This window comes from Peromyscus californicus, unplaced genomic scaffold (genome assembly GCF_007827085.1).
Source record: "Peromyscus californicus insignis strain IS unplaced genomic scaffold, ASM782708v3 Scaffold_11__1_contigs__length_118956290, whole genome shotgun sequence".
Lineage (NCBI taxonomy): Eukaryota > Metazoa > Chordata > Mammalia > Rodentia > Cricetidae > Peromyscus > Peromyscus californicus.
In genome coordinates this window covers 80,304,629-80,323,548 of record NW_026294402.1, presented here as the reverse complement: position 1 = coordinate 80,323,548, position 18,920 = coordinate 80,304,629, and the positions used below count along the sequence as shown (strand labels likewise).

At 39.6% G+C, this 18,920-nt stretch overlaps 1 protein-coding gene across 3 annotated transcripts in view; it reads left to right on the top strand.

The window, feature by feature from the left end:
- The first annotated feature begins 680 nt into the window (after positions 1-680).
- Ibtk (inhibitor of Bruton tyrosine kinase) overlaps positions 681-18,920 on the top strand; it is a 67,191-nt gene continuing 48,951 nt past the window's right edge. For all 3 annotated transcript variants that reach the window (XM_052715638.1, XM_052715648.1, XM_052715631.1), the window contains exons 1-5: positions 681-794; positions 6,445-7,132; positions 12,536-12,632; positions 14,169-14,293; positions 17,718-17,828. In XM_052715638.1, the coding sequence (XP_052571598.1) occupies positions 6,812-7,132; positions 12,536-12,632; positions 14,169-14,293; positions 17,718-17,828 (654 nt within the window). In that variant the 5' untranslated portion in view covers positions 681-794; positions 6,445-6,811. The remainder of the gene's footprint in view (positions 795-6,444; positions 7,133-12,535; positions 12,633-14,168; positions 14,294-17,717; positions 17,829-18,920) is intronic.

Below are 18,920 nucleotides of genomic sequence, written 5' to 3'. Positions count from 1 at the left end.
CTTTAGATCTAGATTTAAAGGGAGAAAACCTATTGCAAGTCTGGCCTCAGGTACCTAGCGGTGTGACCCAAGTCAGCAGCTGGTCGCACAGTGGCGATTTGAAAAAGCTGTGGTACCTTCTGACAAGGGGAGTGACAGACAATCTGGGCATAACAGGGGCCCACAGAGCAGCAGGGCTAAGACTTGGGAAGAGGACACCCCTGGATTCCAAGTCACCCCACTGCTAGGGACCGGGGAGGCAACTTAGCTAAGGTGTCTATGCTTCTACTGAGTGGTGACCGGTGCTCGGGCATCCAGCCAGATCCTTGTTTTCTCCATCCCCGCCTTATCCTCCCTTCCGAGTCACGAACTGCCGGGAGACACAACTACAAGGATGACACCTGCCATCTACGAGGGACACTACTGTTTCTGAGTCCAAGGCGGCAGCCTGTGTCTGCAGCCCCAAGGCCGGCAGGGTCAAGTTCCTCTGGGACCCTAGGGGAAGGCCACAGCCGAGGTGCTGCCACGCTAGGCCTTGTGGGCAGGCCCCGACCAATCACTGTGGGGCATACACGAACTCCAGCCAATCAGCGCCCGTCTTATTCCCGAGGCCCGCCCGCTCTAGCCCAGGTCCCCGAACCCCGTCCCGGCGCCGGCATTCGCGGCTGTCGCTTGCAGCCGCCTCCGGAGCCGCCTCGGGCACCCCGGTTCCTGGCTCCCCTCGTTGTCCCCGGTCGCCTTCACTGAAGATGAGTCCCTGCGCGGCCGCGCGCCTTCCCAGCGGAGACCCCCGGCGCACCTTCATCTAGCGACTGGTGAGGGCGGAGGCGACGGCGTCCCGCCAGCGCGGCGGGGGAGCAGGGCCCCGGGGAGGGGACTCGCGGAGGGGCGGCTTCGAGCTTCGCGCCGCGGCGCGTGGCACGGGCGGGTGGCCTGGGAGCGCAGCCCCGCCGCCCCCTCCAGCTAATGAATGGCCTGGCCCCGCGAAGTGCAACGTCGCCCGGCTTCCCGACACGCCCTCCAGCGACGTTGCATTTCTAGTTCCGAGAGTTGCCTGGCGTCACTTCCCTTGGAGCCCTTCCTGGAGGCGCCCGGGTCCCCTAAGCCCTTAGTGGAGTTTACCAAGTTTTTTTTTTTTTTTTTTTGCGTTCACGTGGGCCTTGCTGAGTTTGCAGAAGCAGGTCTTGCAGGAAGATGTGCTGCTGGGAGGAAAGGGACTATGTGTGTTCTGCAGAGATAGGCTAAAGAGGCCTTTGGCTCGTAGCTATCAGGTTGCAAGGGAATTCTAGTTCAGGGGGGACATGGCCAACCCAGACCACAGGCCATGTTTGACTCGGTTATCAGACATTCTAAGGTAGTCATGAAACTCGAGTTGTGTTAGCCCGAGGGGGTGTTTTTCGAGGAGCAAAAGTTGAGTAGCACCTGTTTCCGTTGACCTCGAAGTAGGGCATTTGAAGAAGTTCCTCAGAAATACTGAGAAGGGTGGTGCTTTAATTTTTTTTTTTTTAATAGTGCGGCTACCTCCCTAATGCAAATTCGCAGGCATTTTTGGTTAATTCCTGACTTCTTTGTTGAAATGCGTTCGTTTGTTTTTATTGTTTTAGAAACCTACTTACTTCATGGTACATGAGGTCAGAACTTTTTTTTTTTTAAAAAACGTGTTTTCTAAAAAAGTTTTTGCCAAACTTTAGTCACATCGCAGCTTCAAGACAAAAATTAATTGGATATGTTGGTTTTCATTTTTAATAAAACTTGTTTGAAGGACTTTCAGTATGCTAGTTTTGTGTGATGATTTCACTTCGTTTTTTAACTTTCAAGATGCTTCTGGATTCTAAAATTCTAGACTGAATAAGTATACCTATTAAAGGATGTTGGTATGACTTGTTACTTTCGACACACTAGTTTCTTATTATTCTTTGCCACATCCAGATGCACTTACTTGCTCCCTAAATTGTCGGCACATTTTCTGTTATGAAAATCAGATAGTTATTGAACTAAACTATGTTTCTAGGTCTTCTACACAGAGAGTATTTGAGAACATTAGATTACAATATTAATAGAGTTAAATTACTTAATGTCCTAGCCATTGTAAGCGCTTATTTTTAAAAATGTGTTTAGGCTTATAAAAACTGATCTTTGATTATGACTCATAATATGTAGCTTGAAACATTTAAATTAGTAAGGATATAGGTGTACAGGGGAGATATTTTGGTTCTAAAGAGCTCAGTAAAAACAGTCTTGCTTACTGATTGTGAAAATTATGAAGAAGGATTAACATGCTTTTCTCTCCCTTACTATAAGGATCTTAAAAGCCTTCCATGTCAGCAAGGCATGTATCTCCAAGGGAGGTTATTGTCAGTAGTTCACAAAGGAAGAAAGGGAGGAATAGGGAACTCAAGTCGCTTGTCTATGGTTCTATCGTCGCAACCCAAATGACAGTTTTCTTGACTACACTATATTACATCCTATTGACCATTCCTAACTGTGGTGAGAGAGCCAGTTGATTGACAAGTGGTATCCAGAGTACTCTTCTCACTGTATGATTTTTAGGTTACTTGTTTCCTCATAGTAAGGTGAAGGTAGTAATATTTATAGGGCCAATGATAAGGTTGAAATGAGACATAGTTAATTTAGGTAAAGCTCTGTATGTACATGTCCATATGAAAGTTCAAAGATGGTAGGTATTTTTTTATAAGCACTGAGAAGTAGCCTTTTAAAGATTTGGATGAAAACTATTTCAAAAAGAAAGGGCCCTAATATAGTATTGACGTTTTCTGACTCATCAAGATGTCCTATTTTCCTCCCTAACTTGTTGGATATTTGTGCCATGTGGATAAAATATCTCATTAATTTTTAGAACAGGTCAAGAGATACTTTAAAACTCCTTTTACAAATGAAAGTATTGAAGCTTAGAGAAATTAAGTGGTGTGTTCAGGATCCTTAGGTTCCTGATCCTTAGGTTCAGGATACTTGTGTTAACTAGTTCAGGTGTCCTGAATTCAGAATCTGAGCGTTGTGTGCTGCATAATACAGTCTTAGTTACTGTTCTGTTGCTGTGGAACACCATGACCAAAGGGACTTATAGTTGAAATATTTAATTATTAATGGCTTGCTTACAGTTTCAGAGGGTTAGTCCTTGATCATTTTGACAGGGAGCATGGCAGCAGACAGGCAGGCATGGTTCTGTAGCAGTAGCTAAGAGCTCACATCTGATCCTCAAAATAGAAGCAAGCAGAGAGAGAGAGAGAGAGAGAGAGAGAGAGAGAGAGAGAGAGAGAGAGAGGTGCAGAGGCTGACTGAGCCTGGTGTGGGCTTTTGAAACTTCAAAAAACCCACCCCCAATGACACACCTCCTCTAATAAGGCCACACCGATTCCAACATAGTCATAACTCCCAGTCCTTTCCAAACAGTTCAGCTGACTGGGAGGGAACCAAGGATTCAAACACTGGATCCTTTGGGGCATTATCGCTCATACCTCCACAAATGCCTATGCTCATATGAAACTCTCTACCTAGACTTTCAAGGATATTTATTTCTTGTTTGAGAATTTCTTACATGTGTATAGTGTCTTGATTAAACCCACACTCCCCATTTCTTCCTCCCTAATTCCTTCCCTGTCCTTTCTACCACTGTTCCCTTCCACTTAAATGTCTTAAACACACACACACACACACACACACACACACACACACACACACACACACACACTTGGACAACTTATGCTTCCTGTATGTGCATGGGTGTAGGGCCATCTACGGGAGCACGGGTAGCTTCTCAGGAACCACACCCCTGACTTTCTCTATGAGCCATCAATTCTCAGCTAGGGAAGTGACTTCATGATTACCTCCCTGCCCCACGGTAAGATTTTGTCTGGCTTTCTTGTGTTCAGACCTTGTGTATGCAGTCAGAGTGGTTGTGGGTTCATATGTGCAACCATCGTGCTGTGTCCAGAAAAATTGCTGTGTACCACCTCTGGCTCTTAAATTATTTTATCCCCTTGTCCTGAGCCTTGGGAGGATGGGTGTGATACAGATATCTCATTTGAAGGTGAACACTGCACAGTCTCTTATTCTGCATGCTGACCAGTTGTGGGTCTCTGTGTGAATCACCATCTACTGCTAAAAGAATCTTCTCTGATGAAGGTTGAGAGATGCACACTAATCTATGGATATAATGAAAAGTCCTTAGAAGTCTGTTAAAAGTTATTCTCATTTAGCAGAATAATAGTAGTAGATTTTCAGCTAGGGCCTATGACCTACCCAACCATTAATTGGCCCCATTAATGGTGCCAGATATGAGTTCTATCTTATGGAGCAAGCCTTAAGTCCAGTCAGAAAGTGTTTACTCCATAACGTTTGTGCCAATATTACAAGAGTGACCATACCTTGTCAGGCTGGTTGTTGTAGTTCACAGGGTTCACACTTGGTAAGACTGTTGATTACTGTTAGAATAAAGCTGTCTTTAACATGTGAGACATTGGTTTGTTTGTTTGTTTTGCTTTCTTTTGTTTGGGATGTATTAGGGGAGTAGGTGATTAGATTTGTTTTAAAATATAATTATACTCTTAATTATTGATGAGTATAAGGCCTGTGGATCATTGTTCAGAACTCAATGTTGACCTGCTAAAATCTTGGTGGTGGGACAGTCGTTGGGCTGAACCATTGCCGGTAGCTAAGCTAGCCAGCTATGCTGTGCCAGCTCTCTGCAGCAGTTCATGTGTCATGTATAAGACAAAGATTTATTATAATTTATTTGTTCATTTGTTTAGGCTCCTGTCTTAGTTTCTTTTTTACTTCTGTGATAAGACACCATGATCAATACAACTTGTGAAAGAAAAAGTTAATTTGAGGCTATAGTTTCAGAGGGTTAGAGTCTGATCATGGCAGAGCAAAGGGGGGTGGCTAGAATAGCTGAGAGCTTACATCTTTATCTGCAAGTAGGAGGCAGAGAGATACAATGGGAATGGCTAGAGTCTTTTGAAACTTTTCAGCTGGCCCCCAGTAGCATGTTTTCTCTGAGGCCACACCTCATACTCTTTCCCAAAATGGTTCCACCAACTGGGGACCAAGTTTTCAAAAATAGGAACGTGTGGGCCATTCTCATTCAAACCAGTATAGCGTGCTACATTTTTTTCTGATTTCCAAAGTGTTTAGCCCTTCCTTTTTTTCTTAGCCCATCACCCAAGCAGGAGCCTTACATTATCACTCCATCCTGCCTTTTAGAATTCGGTGCAGTGGCCACTTCAAATACAAAAGGCTGTCTAACGTCTAACCCATCCTGATGTGGGAAAAGCAAGAGTGGTGTGGGCTTTAGAGCTTGAAAGAGTGAGATTAGTGACTTGACTGGTTGGCTGTATATTGTGTTTGGTTTTGACATTTTAAACTACTTGAGGCATTGGTTCCTTTTCTTGGTGCCAGTTAAATGCCAAAGACTTTTTATTCTTTTAGGTTCAAACTAAGATTTTGTTTGGGTTTTTGTTTGTTGGTTGGTTGGTTGGCTTGTTTGTTTTTGTGGGACTGTGTTCAGTTAAAACTATAGGTTTGCAGAAACAGACCTGGAGTTAGGATTAGAATTCAAGTAGTTTGTTGCTCTCATTTCTAAAAGGTGACTCATCAGAATAGTCAGTATCAGAAAGCCAGTTAGATCTTAGACTTCTGATGTTGTGATTTCAGGTGGGTGTGGAAATAACTTATTTAGACTCTTCCATATTTGTATCTAATGTTCTGAAGATCCCCCTATGCACACAGTGGACTCCGGCCTGTCTCTAAAGAGTCTTGTAACTGTTTTGTTTTGTTTTTTTCCGTTCCCAAAGAAGAGATAGCAAGGAAAAGTTTGCACACCATGTAATAGGGAAGGTTTTCCTTTTTTTGTCTTTAACATTTTATATAGCTTTAAGAGTTACATTGAATCTCATCATCATTTTATACTTTGAGATTTCAGATCATGTTTTTTTATTCGATGACTATAAAAGAATACCCTTTTATGTTTTCATTTTTTTTTTGTCTCTGAGCCATCTAAAATTTATATTAATACAGGTATAAAGTGCCAAAAATTATTTCTTTCCAGATAGTGCTCCAGCTTTTCTGATACCCCTTTTTAATTATTTCCCCCCATGACAAGGGGCCATTCAGGTGAGAAGACACATTGCCTACCACAAAGTGAAGAGTAATGGGTGAAGTGTTGGTTGTTTTGGTAATGGTTATGATGTAGTTTTAGGTGGTGACCTTTTGGAAGACATTCTCTTGAAGGTAATAGATTTGAATGTGATTATAGCTCCTGGGGACGTAGCTTATAGAGTTTAAAAATACAGGAGATAATGAACATTCTGAAAGAGACCAACATGGAAAGTTGATAGCTTTTTTTTTTTTTTTAATGAATGAAGGGCATTTAGATGTGGAGTTACATTGTAAAGTACTTCAAGAGAGTTAGATTTGTAATTTTGCTTTTACTTTGTTTTCCTACAGGTCACCCTCGCAATTATGGATATTTGAAAGGCTCAGACGGTGTGGAGGGGGAGTTCCCCTCCTCACTCCCCCTTGGTGCTTGACTCCAGGAATCATTTATAAACTGGGATTTTTTAAAAAAATTAAAGAACTTGTATTTGATATGAACTTTATAGAACTATTTATAATTTTTTGATTTAAGTGCCAAAAGATTATACAAAGATATATAGTTTTATATAATTGCTGTGATTAATTAAATTATAACCCCCAGAGGGTCATATCTTCTCAATAATTCTTCCTGAATAGTATCCTTGTGTCCTAGCTTTTCATTTTTAAAATTTCCTTCAGTGACTGTTCTGAAGGAGTAAGCAATATAAAAACAATTAGGATGGATTCTGCCACCCCTGACTGCACATCAAAATGCCGATCCCTGAAGCATGCTATGGATGTCCTCTCTGTGGTGACAAAGGGGAGTGAGAACCAGATCAAGGCCTTCCTCTCCAGTCACTGTTTCAATGCTGCAACTGTCAAGGATGCCTTTGGCAGGAATGCCCTCCACCTGGTTTCCTCCTGCGGGAAGAAAGGAGTGTTAGATTGGCTTATTGAGAAAGGAGTGGATTTGCTGGTGAAAGACAAGGAGTCAGGCTGGACAGCATTGCACAGAAGCATTTTTTATGGACATATTGATTGTGTTTGGTCTCTGTTGAAGGTAAGTGTCAGTTTATTTAAAACTTATTTAGGCATGTGCTTTTATTTTCCTTTTTCTTTTTTTTGAAAATAGATTTTTTTCCTCACATTATATATCCTGATTAAGGTTTCACCTCCCTCTCTTCCTCCTACCTCCTTCCCATCTCCACTCCTATCCAGATCTACCTCCTATTTCTCATTAGAAAGTAAACAAGCCATGCCTTTAATACCAGGTTTATGCCTTTATTCCCAGCATTTGGGAGACAAAGGCAGGCAGATCTCTGTGAGTTCGAGGCCAACCTGGTCTACATTTTGAGTTCTAGGACAGCCAGAGCTATATAGTGAGGCCCTGTCTTGAGAGAGAGAGAGAGAGAGAGAGAGAGAGAGAGAGAGAGAGAGAGAGAGAGAGAAAGAGAAAACAGGCTTCTCTTGGATAAAAATAAAATAAAGCATAATGAAATAAAACAAAAACTAACACATTGCAATTGGATAAAACAAACAGAAGGAAAAGAGCTCAGAAAAAGGCATAAGAAACATACCTACTTGTTCGCACACTCAGGAATCCCACAAAAACACACTAAACTGCAATCTATAATATATACACAGAGGACCTGTAGAGTAAAAAGATAGAGAAAATATAAATAAATAAAAGTTAAAAAATAAGGTAAAATTAAAAAAAAAGTCCAATATGACAGATGTGACATTATGAGATAAAGAATCTCCAATGTTGCCATTGAGTTCATTTTCTTTTGGCCATCTATTGTTGAACGTACAACTACTTCTTTTCAGTTCTAGGACCCCATCTGATTGAGTGTGGCAGGCCCAGTGCGTGTTGCCTCCATCTCTGTGAGTTCCTACGTGTGCCAGTCCTGTTGCATCTAGAAGGTCATGGTTCCTTCGTGTCCTCCATCTCCTCTGGCTCTTACACTCTTTCCACCTCCTTCCACAGGGTTCCCTGAGCCCTGGGGGAAGGGATTTGATGGAGACAGCCCAGTTAGGGCTGAGTGTTCCAAGATCTCTCACTCTCTGCCTATTGTCTGGTTGTGGGTCTCTGTATCTGTTCCCATGTGCTGTGGGAGGAAGCATCTCTGCTGATTGGCTGAGCAAGGCACTGATCTGCTTCCCTGGCTGGAGTTTAGGCATGGCATTTTCTTAATCTATTTCGTGTTGTATTTTCTAAGAGAGGTTTATATGTGTTTGATACTCTTACTGCTATAATTCATCTTTAGATTTAAAATCCCTTATATCTTAGTTATTTACACATTTTATGTAAAATTTCAAATATATATCAAAGCTCACAACATACAGTGAGCTATTGTGCAATTTTATGATATATGCACTGTATGCTATTGTCAGAAAAAAACTTGAACAGAGTTTATTTGAACAAAGAATGGTTTATTAATTGGGCAGCACCTAAACCCAGAGAGGTTCAGTGTGGAGAAGTAGCTTAGGGGCAGAATACTTGCCTAGCATTCTCAAGGCCCAGGTTTCCACCTCCAGTACCCTGCTTACCCCCACCCCCCAGAGGTGTAGAGAGCTGTTGGAGTGGATGGGCAGAGTGGAAACCTCATGGAGGTTCATTGGTGCCTGTGACTGGTCAGGTCTTCCTTTGTTGCTCTGTTTATGTTGGACTTCTGTTTGCTTACAATGAAACCTACTGTTAAAGTTACTCCAGTCTAATGAGTTCCACTGAAAGTTTTAAAATAGTATCTTTGGGTATTTAAAAAATGACTTAAATTATTGTTGACTACTTTACAATTCTGTTGAGCATCAGAATTAATAGTTTTGAATAATATGTCCACTTCTTGTTTAACTAGAATAAAATGTTTTTAGTTTAAAAATTTGATAATTAAAATCAGCTTAATTTATATGAAATTTCTCACTCAGTAGATTCCATCTAGGTTTGTTTTGTGAATAGCTAGATTATGAAGTGTTTTGAGAAATACTCAGTGTTATGGCACTCATGAATACTGAGTCATTCATTCTAAATGTGTAACTTTGCTTTATATAGGCATTATTTTCCCAGAAAATACTAAACAAGTCTTTCTATCCTCAAGCAATATGTAGTTAAATTAGGAATCTTGCCATTAGTATTTTCAGCTGTTTTATTTTTTTAAAAAATAATTATTTACGTAAGATTTTTTTGTAATATATTCTCATCAAAATAATTTCTAATGTCTATTGGTAGTATAGTATCATCCTTATGTAGTTAAATTGTGTAAGTGCCCTACTTACCGAGTCATCTTGGATGAATTTCCAAACATGAGACCTCAGTTGTATCTATAAAAGGGGAGTAGTAGTCTTTCCTCCTCTCTGCCCCACGTCTGTAAGGAGCGTCACCGATCCCTTTTCTCTCCCTATAGGGAAGCTAAAGAATTAAAGCATCAGTTGGCTGCAGGCTTACCCCTTCTTACCTCTGAAACCTTGGCTGGAATATTGCATTGCTGCTAATTCTGTTGAGCTTTTGAGGGTTCTTTGGTTTTCTTCTGTCTGAGAGGTTGCTAGGCATGTGTCTATATTTAGGGCTTCCATTTGAAACATTTGTGATTTGGCCTGAATTTTGGACTTTTGCTTGCTTTAGATTTTCATGGTAGTATGGGTGTGTACTGGTATGAGAAGTTGGGAACTTGTGCTTTGGCTGCCTTGTTTAGCTTGTTTATCAGAGCCTTATTGACCACTAGTAGTGAGTGAAGTTCACTGATAAGACATTCCTGCCAAATTGTTCTTCCAAAACTGTTCAGTATTCTCATGTTGTAAGCTCAGCATGTCTTCTCCTTTGGCCTTGCAATTCTCCTTTCAGGGGAAAAGGGTACAGGACTAGTCCTTCATTGAAGGGCTTCATGTCAGTTCTCTGATGTACACGGTAGTACTTCAAGTGTTACTTGTTGGCAACAAACACTATAATCATGAATACAGGTTCAGTGAATTTGCATCTGATAAACTTCAGAACTATAGAAATTTTTTATGTCAAATGCCAAAATAAATTGCTCAATAAATATACACACATACTGATAGTGTCAACACTATCAGTCCCTGATTTCGAGATACAAGAGACCTTAGCAGAAACTCTTTGCCTACATAAAGGTACAATAGAGATAACAGTCTTAAGTAGCCTTGTTTTGACCATTTTATTCCATGATGAGATTGGATGCCAAAGGCTTTATGTTTATAGAGTTTTTCTACAAGTGTCCTTTAAACTGTTTCATTTGTAATACTGGGGTGAGCCTAGGGCCTCACACATGGTAGGGAAGTACTCTGTGGCTGGACTGCACTTAGTCTTGTTTTTAAATTTTGAGACCCGATTCCGTTTAGTTTTCCAAGCTGAATTCAAACTTGTAAATCCTACTGCCTAGCAGGGATTGCAGGCAGGAGTCACCCTGCGCCTGGTGCCATTGTATTTTTATACTGCTGTTTACTCACTGGTCTGGAAGAACTTGCTTTGCTTTTTCCTGTTGTTATGAAAACCTAATAGAATCCCAGAGTTGCATGGGTTGAATGACACACTAACTGCAAAGTATTCAGAACAAATCTCTTTTGAGTATATGATACATTCCATAGCATGACCTATGCATTACAGACAATGTAGTGAACATGACTGAGCTTTTTTTGATTGAGTTTTTCTACTAGTATGGGGAGATAGGCAAGAATCAAATAATTAAATATAAATGGAAAGTGTTTTTAAAATATTGTAGTGTTAGGGTTTTGTACATAATAGAGACCAACAGTGGTAACATAAACAAAAAGATCTTAGGGTGTCAGACACTCCACAGAGGAGACAGCCAGAACATCCAAGTGACTGTAGACTTGGAAACAAAAAACACATTTTAAAACTAGAATATAATACCCATAAACTAATTAGAAGAATTGATCTGAAATTTTATCTTCTTCTAAACCCCAGGAATAATAATTTTTACCTTGCACTGTTTTAGGACTACATAGTCAAAATGAAAGCAGATATTAGTGTTTCTAGTAGCATTAGGGCTCTGTGATGAAATGATGTATAAAGCCTAGCTGTTGCCCGTAGAAGACCATCACAAACTACTCAGGCTCTTAAGCCTGCTATCCACTTAAATGCCATTTTGTAAATTACACATTTGGGGGACATATACAGAAAGAATTGATCTTAAATAAGTGGCATATACTATGCTCAGCATATGTACCTTTAGCATTCAAGATAAATATATTAGGAAGTACGGAAGTCCATGAGGGAACTCTAGAGAACAAGAGTCCAAAGTCTTGCATTCTGTTGAGAGGTTGTTTCGGGCGATACAGATATATGTGGTAAGTAAGGTCTAGTAGGAATACAGACAAGATAAACTTTATGAGTCTGAGTTACTGAGTTCTCATTTGTCACGCTTATAGTTTGGAATATTATGCATCTCAGCTGCCTTTCTTAGAAGACCAGGGCAGGTGAAATGAAAGAGATGGGGTATTGATGATCACATTGTAGGAGGCAAACCCTGACTACTACTGCCATTGTTGTGAAATCTTTGCAATCCTTATATTTATAGACATGAAACCTAACTATAAAAAAAATGAGTGTGTCCGTAAATATGCTTAACTACATGTATACAGATGTAGGTCCTTCTAGGCAATCAGATCTACCTTATTTGTTTTGTTAGAAGTTACTTGTAACAAAATACTTGAGGTAAATTACCTTATGATGAAGAAATTTTATTTTGGTTTATGATTTTGTAGATTTCAAACTCATTGTCCCATTGCTTTGGGCCTGTGATAGTACAGTACCAGGAGACTGTAGTGGAGCACTCTACTCACCTTGTAGTGTTTACAAAGAAACAAAGAAGAAGAGACCAACATTCTGTAGTCCTTCAGTAGTACAGGACCAGAGATGGAAGAGTATCCACTTGGCCCTATCTGTCAAATGTTCGTCTACCTCCCAGTAGTGCCACATATGGAGACTAGGCGTCCCACAGTGGAGAAGTATTTACTTTGAAAGATTGTCTTAGGTACTTCACTTTGATTTAAAATGTTACTTCTGGGCTGAAGAAATGAATGACTCAGCAGTTAGAAGTGCTTGCTGCTCTTTAGGGGACTGGAGTTCATTTCCCAGCACTCACATTGGGTAGTTCACTGTAATTCCACCTCTAGGGGATCTGATGTCCACTTTGGCATCAGTAGGCACTTGGACATACACGCACGCACACATGCACACATGTACATGCACACATGCACACACCAAAACCAAAATTTTAAAATTTACTTCTTTTCTTGCTCTACCAATAATTGAGCATTTAATATTTTTTAGTTCTTTTGTATATCAGTGAAAAAATGTATGTAGCTATGAGAGATAATTACTACATGGTTATCTGTCTTTTTTCAGTGTGTTTATGGTGTTGATCATTTGATTTTGATATAGAAGTTACTAGTTGGGAGGATATTGATAATACGTACTTTTTTTTTCTAGCATGGTGTTAGCTTGTATATTCAAGATAAAGAAGGATTGTCACCTTTGGATCTTCTAATGAAGGACAGGCCAACTCACGTTGTATTTAAGAACACTGGTAAGGATAGCTTTACACAGTCAGTCCAGCAAGGTGCAGTTCTGGAAACTCCTACTAGTATTTTTTTCTGATTAAGATACTGAGGATTTATTTGTTTGAATATTTACAAAGAACTTTTACTTTCACATCTGTTGATTATTTTTATTTTTTTTATTCATAATATCTTGTTTTGCCTTTTTTAAGTTGTGTCTTTAAGAGTTAAAGCACAACCCAAAGGCTTGACAGTTTATAATTGTTATTATTGTAAAGCCATAATGTGCATCCAGAAAATAACATCAGTACCCAAAGTAACTGAAAAAAAAGTAACTATTTTACCTTAAAAAAAATTACCAGTTTATTTAGTAGACACACATTGTGGATGTGTGTGTGTGCATTTGTGTGTGAATGTGGGCCTGCTTATGTGACAGAGTGCACATGTAGAGGTCAGAGGGTAGCCCTGGTATTGGTTCTTACCTTTCACCTTTTTGGAGATGCATGGCCTCTGCCAGGTGAGCTGTTGTGCAAGCTTCTGGGGTTCTCCAAGAAGCCCATCTTCTTGTTGGAGTGCTGTGATTGCAGATGCTCACTCCATGTCTGGCTGCCCCCTGTCTGGGGGCTTTGAACTTAGGTCCCCTCACTTTTGTGGCAAGCATTTTTGCCCACTGAACCATCTCCCAAGTCCTGCTTGCACAGATTAGTATCACTTCTTCCAGTTTCTTTGCCCTTGTGAATTTACAGGAAGGGAGAGGAGGATTAAATGGGGTATCGCTTAGTTTTTGTCTAAGTGAGAACAGCCATCCCCCCCACATTGTACATGACAATCACAGTTTCCTTCTAGAACGTTTTTCAGTCTTCCAGAATCAAACTGAAGACTTAACCACAAACTTTCTTCTGATTAAATTTTCTATCAGTTTAAAGGCTGTTTCCCTTGTCATTGTGATTTTGTGTATCAAGAGTGAACTGTGAAAGCTAATGTTAGTCTTGGATGTGTTAGTTCACACCTGTAATCCCAGCACTTGGGAGGTGGTAGCAGGGTGAGGAGGTCAAGGCCATGTTCTGTTACATAATAAATTCAGAGGCCATTCTGCACTCTGGGAATCCCATCTCAATCCCTCAATTCCCCTAAAAAGGAAAAAAAGTTAATGTTTGTTTAGTAACGTATAGTAACAGTGATACTGTGCTCACTTTTATAAACGCAGGTATAATTATAAATCTTATACTTAGATTTTCTTGGAAACAAGATAGACAGGGCAGGTGATGGTGCTTTCAGCTGGAGGTTACATGTTAGCTCTCAGTGAGGGCCAAATGCTGTGATTGTTTACATCAGATTCTCGCTTTCACTGATTTGGATTTTCTTAGTTTTAAAATTTTCTGGAATTATATATACTGTGTTAATAGATTCATATTTATAAAGACTGCAATCTTTAAATATGGAAGCTAAGTTAGTTTCTGTTGAGTCATGTTTCAGGTAAACTGATGATTATTGTGTATCTATAATTAGGCTAAGTTGTCATTCGCTTAAACTATAACAGTATAAAATCTTAATTTTTATTTCAGATCCCACAGAAGTCTATACTTGGGGCGATAACACAAACTTTACTCTGGGTCACGGAAGCCAGAATAGCAAGCATCACCCGGAGCTGGTGGATCTGTTCTCCAGGAGCGGAGTTTACGTCAAGCAGGTATTTTGAAATACCATCTGTGTACTTTGGAGATAGGACAAAGTATTGTATTTGATAGTTTGGATTTTGCACATTTTTACTCTTGTGAAGTTCTCATAACACCTGAATGATGAAATTCATTAGGAATTTGCTACTTTCAGTTTTTACTGCATTAACTTTGGTCATATCAAGACTAAGGTACCCTGGACATATGTGTAGTGGGTGCTAAGCCATTTATTTCTCGAGTGCATGTGTTGCAGGATGGTGTTAGTTTTGGTACATGATCCTGAATTCTTAAATGTGAGTGAGTGTGCACTTTGAACTGGTAACTTATGAAGCTTTTCTCCATGCTCTCTGTCCTGCTGCTGAGCGAAGTGTTTTACTTCCACAGACTGCCACTGTCGGTCGGCTCCTCCTCTCTAACATTGTGTGTGTGTGTGTGTGTGTATGCTTCATTTTTCTTTTACGTTTACAGGACACTGGGCAGTCCTGAAAAGTATTTAAATTTAACAAGCCTGAAGTCTTATTTTTGCCACTCAACACTGTACTCACTGTAATGCTAAGATGTTTACATTTTATACCTCAGAGCCCATCATTTGAGTTCATCTTTGTCTTATGAGCTATGTTAATCTTTGTTACTATAAAGAAATGCCTGGGATTCATTGAAAGGAGGAAAGATTTATTTTGGATCAAGTTGTGGAGTCCATATTTAGTTGGCTTTGGTTTTTGGGTCTTGTGAAATAGCACAGCCTGTCAGGAGACTGATGGAAGACACTGCTCACCTAAAAGCAGCCAAGAAGCAAGGAGTGTAAAGGAGAGGCTGGTATCCCATAGTCCCCTTTGAGGGCATTCCCTCCTATTTGCCCCCTTGTTGAGTTTCTACTACCTTTTAGTAACACCAACCTGAGAACCAAACCTTTTACACAAGAGACTTTGGAGATCTTAGTAATGTACTGACTTCACCTAAGGTCACGTGTCATTACAAATCCTTAGTTTATATTTAAAAATGGAATGCTCAGTTTTAAAATTACTGTGCATGCCTGGCTTGCCTGTGACAGTTCTGGTTTTGATGGGTTTTCTGGTGGAATTGTTAGTGTCATTAACTAAAATAATATTTGGATATGAATGATCCGGGCACCGTATTAGGCCTTTGTATAACATCACAAAGCCAAGCTCTGATGGATCATAGCTAGCACGTTTTTTGTTTGTTCATTTGGTTTTTAATAAAAAAATGAATTATAGAGAATGTTCAACTTTGAAAGGCCAGGAACAGGAGCTTGTATAGGAATGGGAAGAGACTGGAGAATGCGGAGAATGGTAGGATGGTGTCATAAAAGCTGTCTCTAGACCTGGAAAAACCTTTCCATAATGGAAGAACAGCCTGGGTGGGAATCCTGAGCCCAGTGTCAGAGTCAGTAGTGAACATGAGGAGATGGGCTGTCAGAGCACGAGTGGAATAGATGCACAGGCGTGTCGTCCCTTGGGCAGGCGGTGCTACTCAGTATGTGTTAGTCTGAGCAGGTCCTCAAGGGCTTTTACGGTGGTATGCCATCCCTTCAGTTTTTTGTCTAAGAGCATAAAATGGTAATCTATTCATAGGTGTTAATGACTGACCGTATAGGATATTTGAAAGATGTTTTTCCTTTTTTAGTTTTTATGTGGTAAGCTAGATTTTGTGGTCTTGAGGAGTGGGGAGCTTTTGCCTGCAGTGAGGGAATAATGGTGCTATTAAGAGACCTAGAGTATGAGTCTACCTTCTGGTCCTATTGTATATGGAGTATAAGAAAATTGAGTCCGTTTTACTTGATGGTATAAACTTTAGAACAAGACATTAAAAAAGAAAATTCACTAATGAAAGGAAATAGTATTATTTGTAAAGAAACTGAGGATCAAGGGAACTTTATTTACTATAGAACATGAGTAAGGCATGCTGTGTGGACAGGTGTGAGAAAAGAAAAGGATTGTAAATTTCAGTCCAGGAAGTGGAAGCTGGATGGGAATATATACTGAGCACAGTTGGATGAAGAGCCAGCCCCTTTCCTCACTGAAAAAGAGCTCTGTAGTGTAGCACCAAATGAACTGAACATCATGGGGCAGAGATAAAATCGTTATATATCCTAGAGAACTGAAGTGAAAGCCATGTCTAATTGTTTAAATATTCAAAACATTAACTTCTGGTATCATGGGTTTAGTAGTAGAATAAAAATGAATATATAATTGAACCAAATATATTCGTTTTGACTCAAACAATAATTTTTTTCCTTTAAAAATTCTAACTATAAACTTGAGATTGGCTTTTAGACTTTTATTGTATTTGTGGTACAGCTAAATGAGTATTTTATATTCTTTTTTTTTTGGACAGGCATGTGTTACAGAACTCTGACTCACCCATCGATTTCTATAGCTCAGTTTACAGTTTTCTTATTTTCCAAGGACCATGCCTTTCTGGAGAATGATTCTAGGATTTCTTTCTTTCTCATCTTTGTGTATCTTAAGAGGAAGGAGTTGTAGAGTAGTAAGGCAGAGTGATGTAATGCTGGTGTGAAAGCAGCAAAACGTGGCCTGTGGGGTAGCCTGTAAGCATGGGCATGTCTACAGCTGCTGTGAACTGAGTGTTGCTACCTTCTCATGGTGCAGTCTACCTGTTTGAGTATGCTTATTTGTGGAGTATGTGAGTGCCAAGTGTGTGCCAGCAGCTGGTTGATGTTAGGAACTGAGTAAGGAAATGGGAAGAGAAAGACTTGAAAACAGATACAGAATTCTTTAAGGCAATGTAAAGACATTAAAGCTATATTTGATTAAAAACAGAGATCAAAAAAGGATACAGTGCTTCTCCCGTTGTGCATTACCAAACCTATTATCTAAAAATGCTCTTTTGATGTTTAACTATTTAATAACACAGATTCTGTTTGATAATCTTTTTTTTTTTTTTTTTCTTTTGGTTTTTCGAGACAGGGTTTCTCTGTGTAGCTTTGCGCCTGTCCTGGAACTCACTCTGTAGACCAGGCTGGCCTCGAACTCACAGAGATCCACCTGGCTCTGCCTCCCGAGTGCTGGGATTAAAGGCGTGCGCCACCACCGCCCGGCCTGTTTGATAATCTTACTCTCCATTTTGCATTCTGCTCAGTTCTTGCTGTTTGACACCTCACTAAACAGGAAAACAAAGGACAATGATTTTGTCATTGAGGACTGAAAGCTTACACTATATGCTTCCCACTATAATTGCTCTCTTTGTTCCCCTCCCATGTATTTTATAGGTATAATTTAAAATGAGGCATATATATTTTTTATTTTTATTTAGAACACTTGTAAAGAGAATAGTATAGTGAGTACCCCTGAACACATTATCTAACTTATACAATTAACAATGTTCCTCTTAAAGAAATGAAATAAATGATTTTTTTTTTCAGAGAGTTTTAATAACATAATTCTGTTTTCTCCTTAGGTGGTGCTTTGCAAATTTCATTCAGTGTTTCTGTCCCAGAAAGGGCAGGTTTATACCTGTGGGCATGGTCGTGGTGGACGGTTAGGCCATGGAGATGAGCAGACATGCTTGGTAATTGAGTCATTACATAGTAGACATCAGTAAAGCCATGATGAATTGGAAACATCAGTTAATTTTTTATCCTAATTGTAAAGCAAAATAATGTTCAAAATTAGTAATAGTTTTAAGAAATCTGCTTCCTAGTATATAGCATAAAAATTAAAGACTTAAATAAAAGTGAAAGTATCTCAAAAATATTTGGCATAACAGCAAATACTGAGTAAGAAAAAATATATGTATTTATAATATATGTATATGTGTATTATATATGTATGTATATGTGTATATATAAGTTATAGAGTTGAAATTAAAGGTCAGACTAATTGTAAAACCCCTTCTCTGAAGAAGTACAGATTTTTATTTCCTTAAAATATGCATGATCTAAAAAGGTGAAAAATACTTTATTATTAGAATGTTAGTTTTTATGTTATTGAAACTTAGTGACAATTGGAAAAGGCTAATTTTTTTTTTAAAATTATCTATTAAAGGAAAGAAAGCTACAACATTACTAGCTTCCATTTCTTGGGGATTTGGTGAACTGTTGTTACTTACAGTGAACCTCACAGTGGTCTGGTCAGCTGCAAGGGCTTCTGTCTGTATTGTGTGCATTATAGTAACACTAAGAAAGCAGTCATTTATTGATTGCTTAGTTCTCAGATGAGGAAAAGTTAAAAATTTGATTGAGATCAAATAGCTAGTGAGTGGCTGATGTGAACTTCGAGTCCAGTGTGAGTAACTGCAAAGAAATCGGATAGTGTATGTTTGGTTATTAGGTAGGGTTTCTGTTGCTGTGAAGAGATACCTTGCAAGGCAGCTCTTACAGTGGAGAACATTTACTTGAGGTGGTGGCTGACAGTTTCAGAGGTTTAGTCTATTATCACGGCAGGGAGTGTGACTGTGTACAGTAGACATGGAACTGGAGAAGGAGCTGCCATATGTTGATATGCAGGCAACAGGAAGTAGACTGTCTCACTGGGTGTAGCTTGAGCATATGTGAGCCCTCAAAGTCTGCCTCCACAGTGACACACTTCTTCCAACATAGTACACCTACTCCAACAAGGCCATACCTCCTAATAGTGCCACTGCCTTTGGGGACCATTTTCT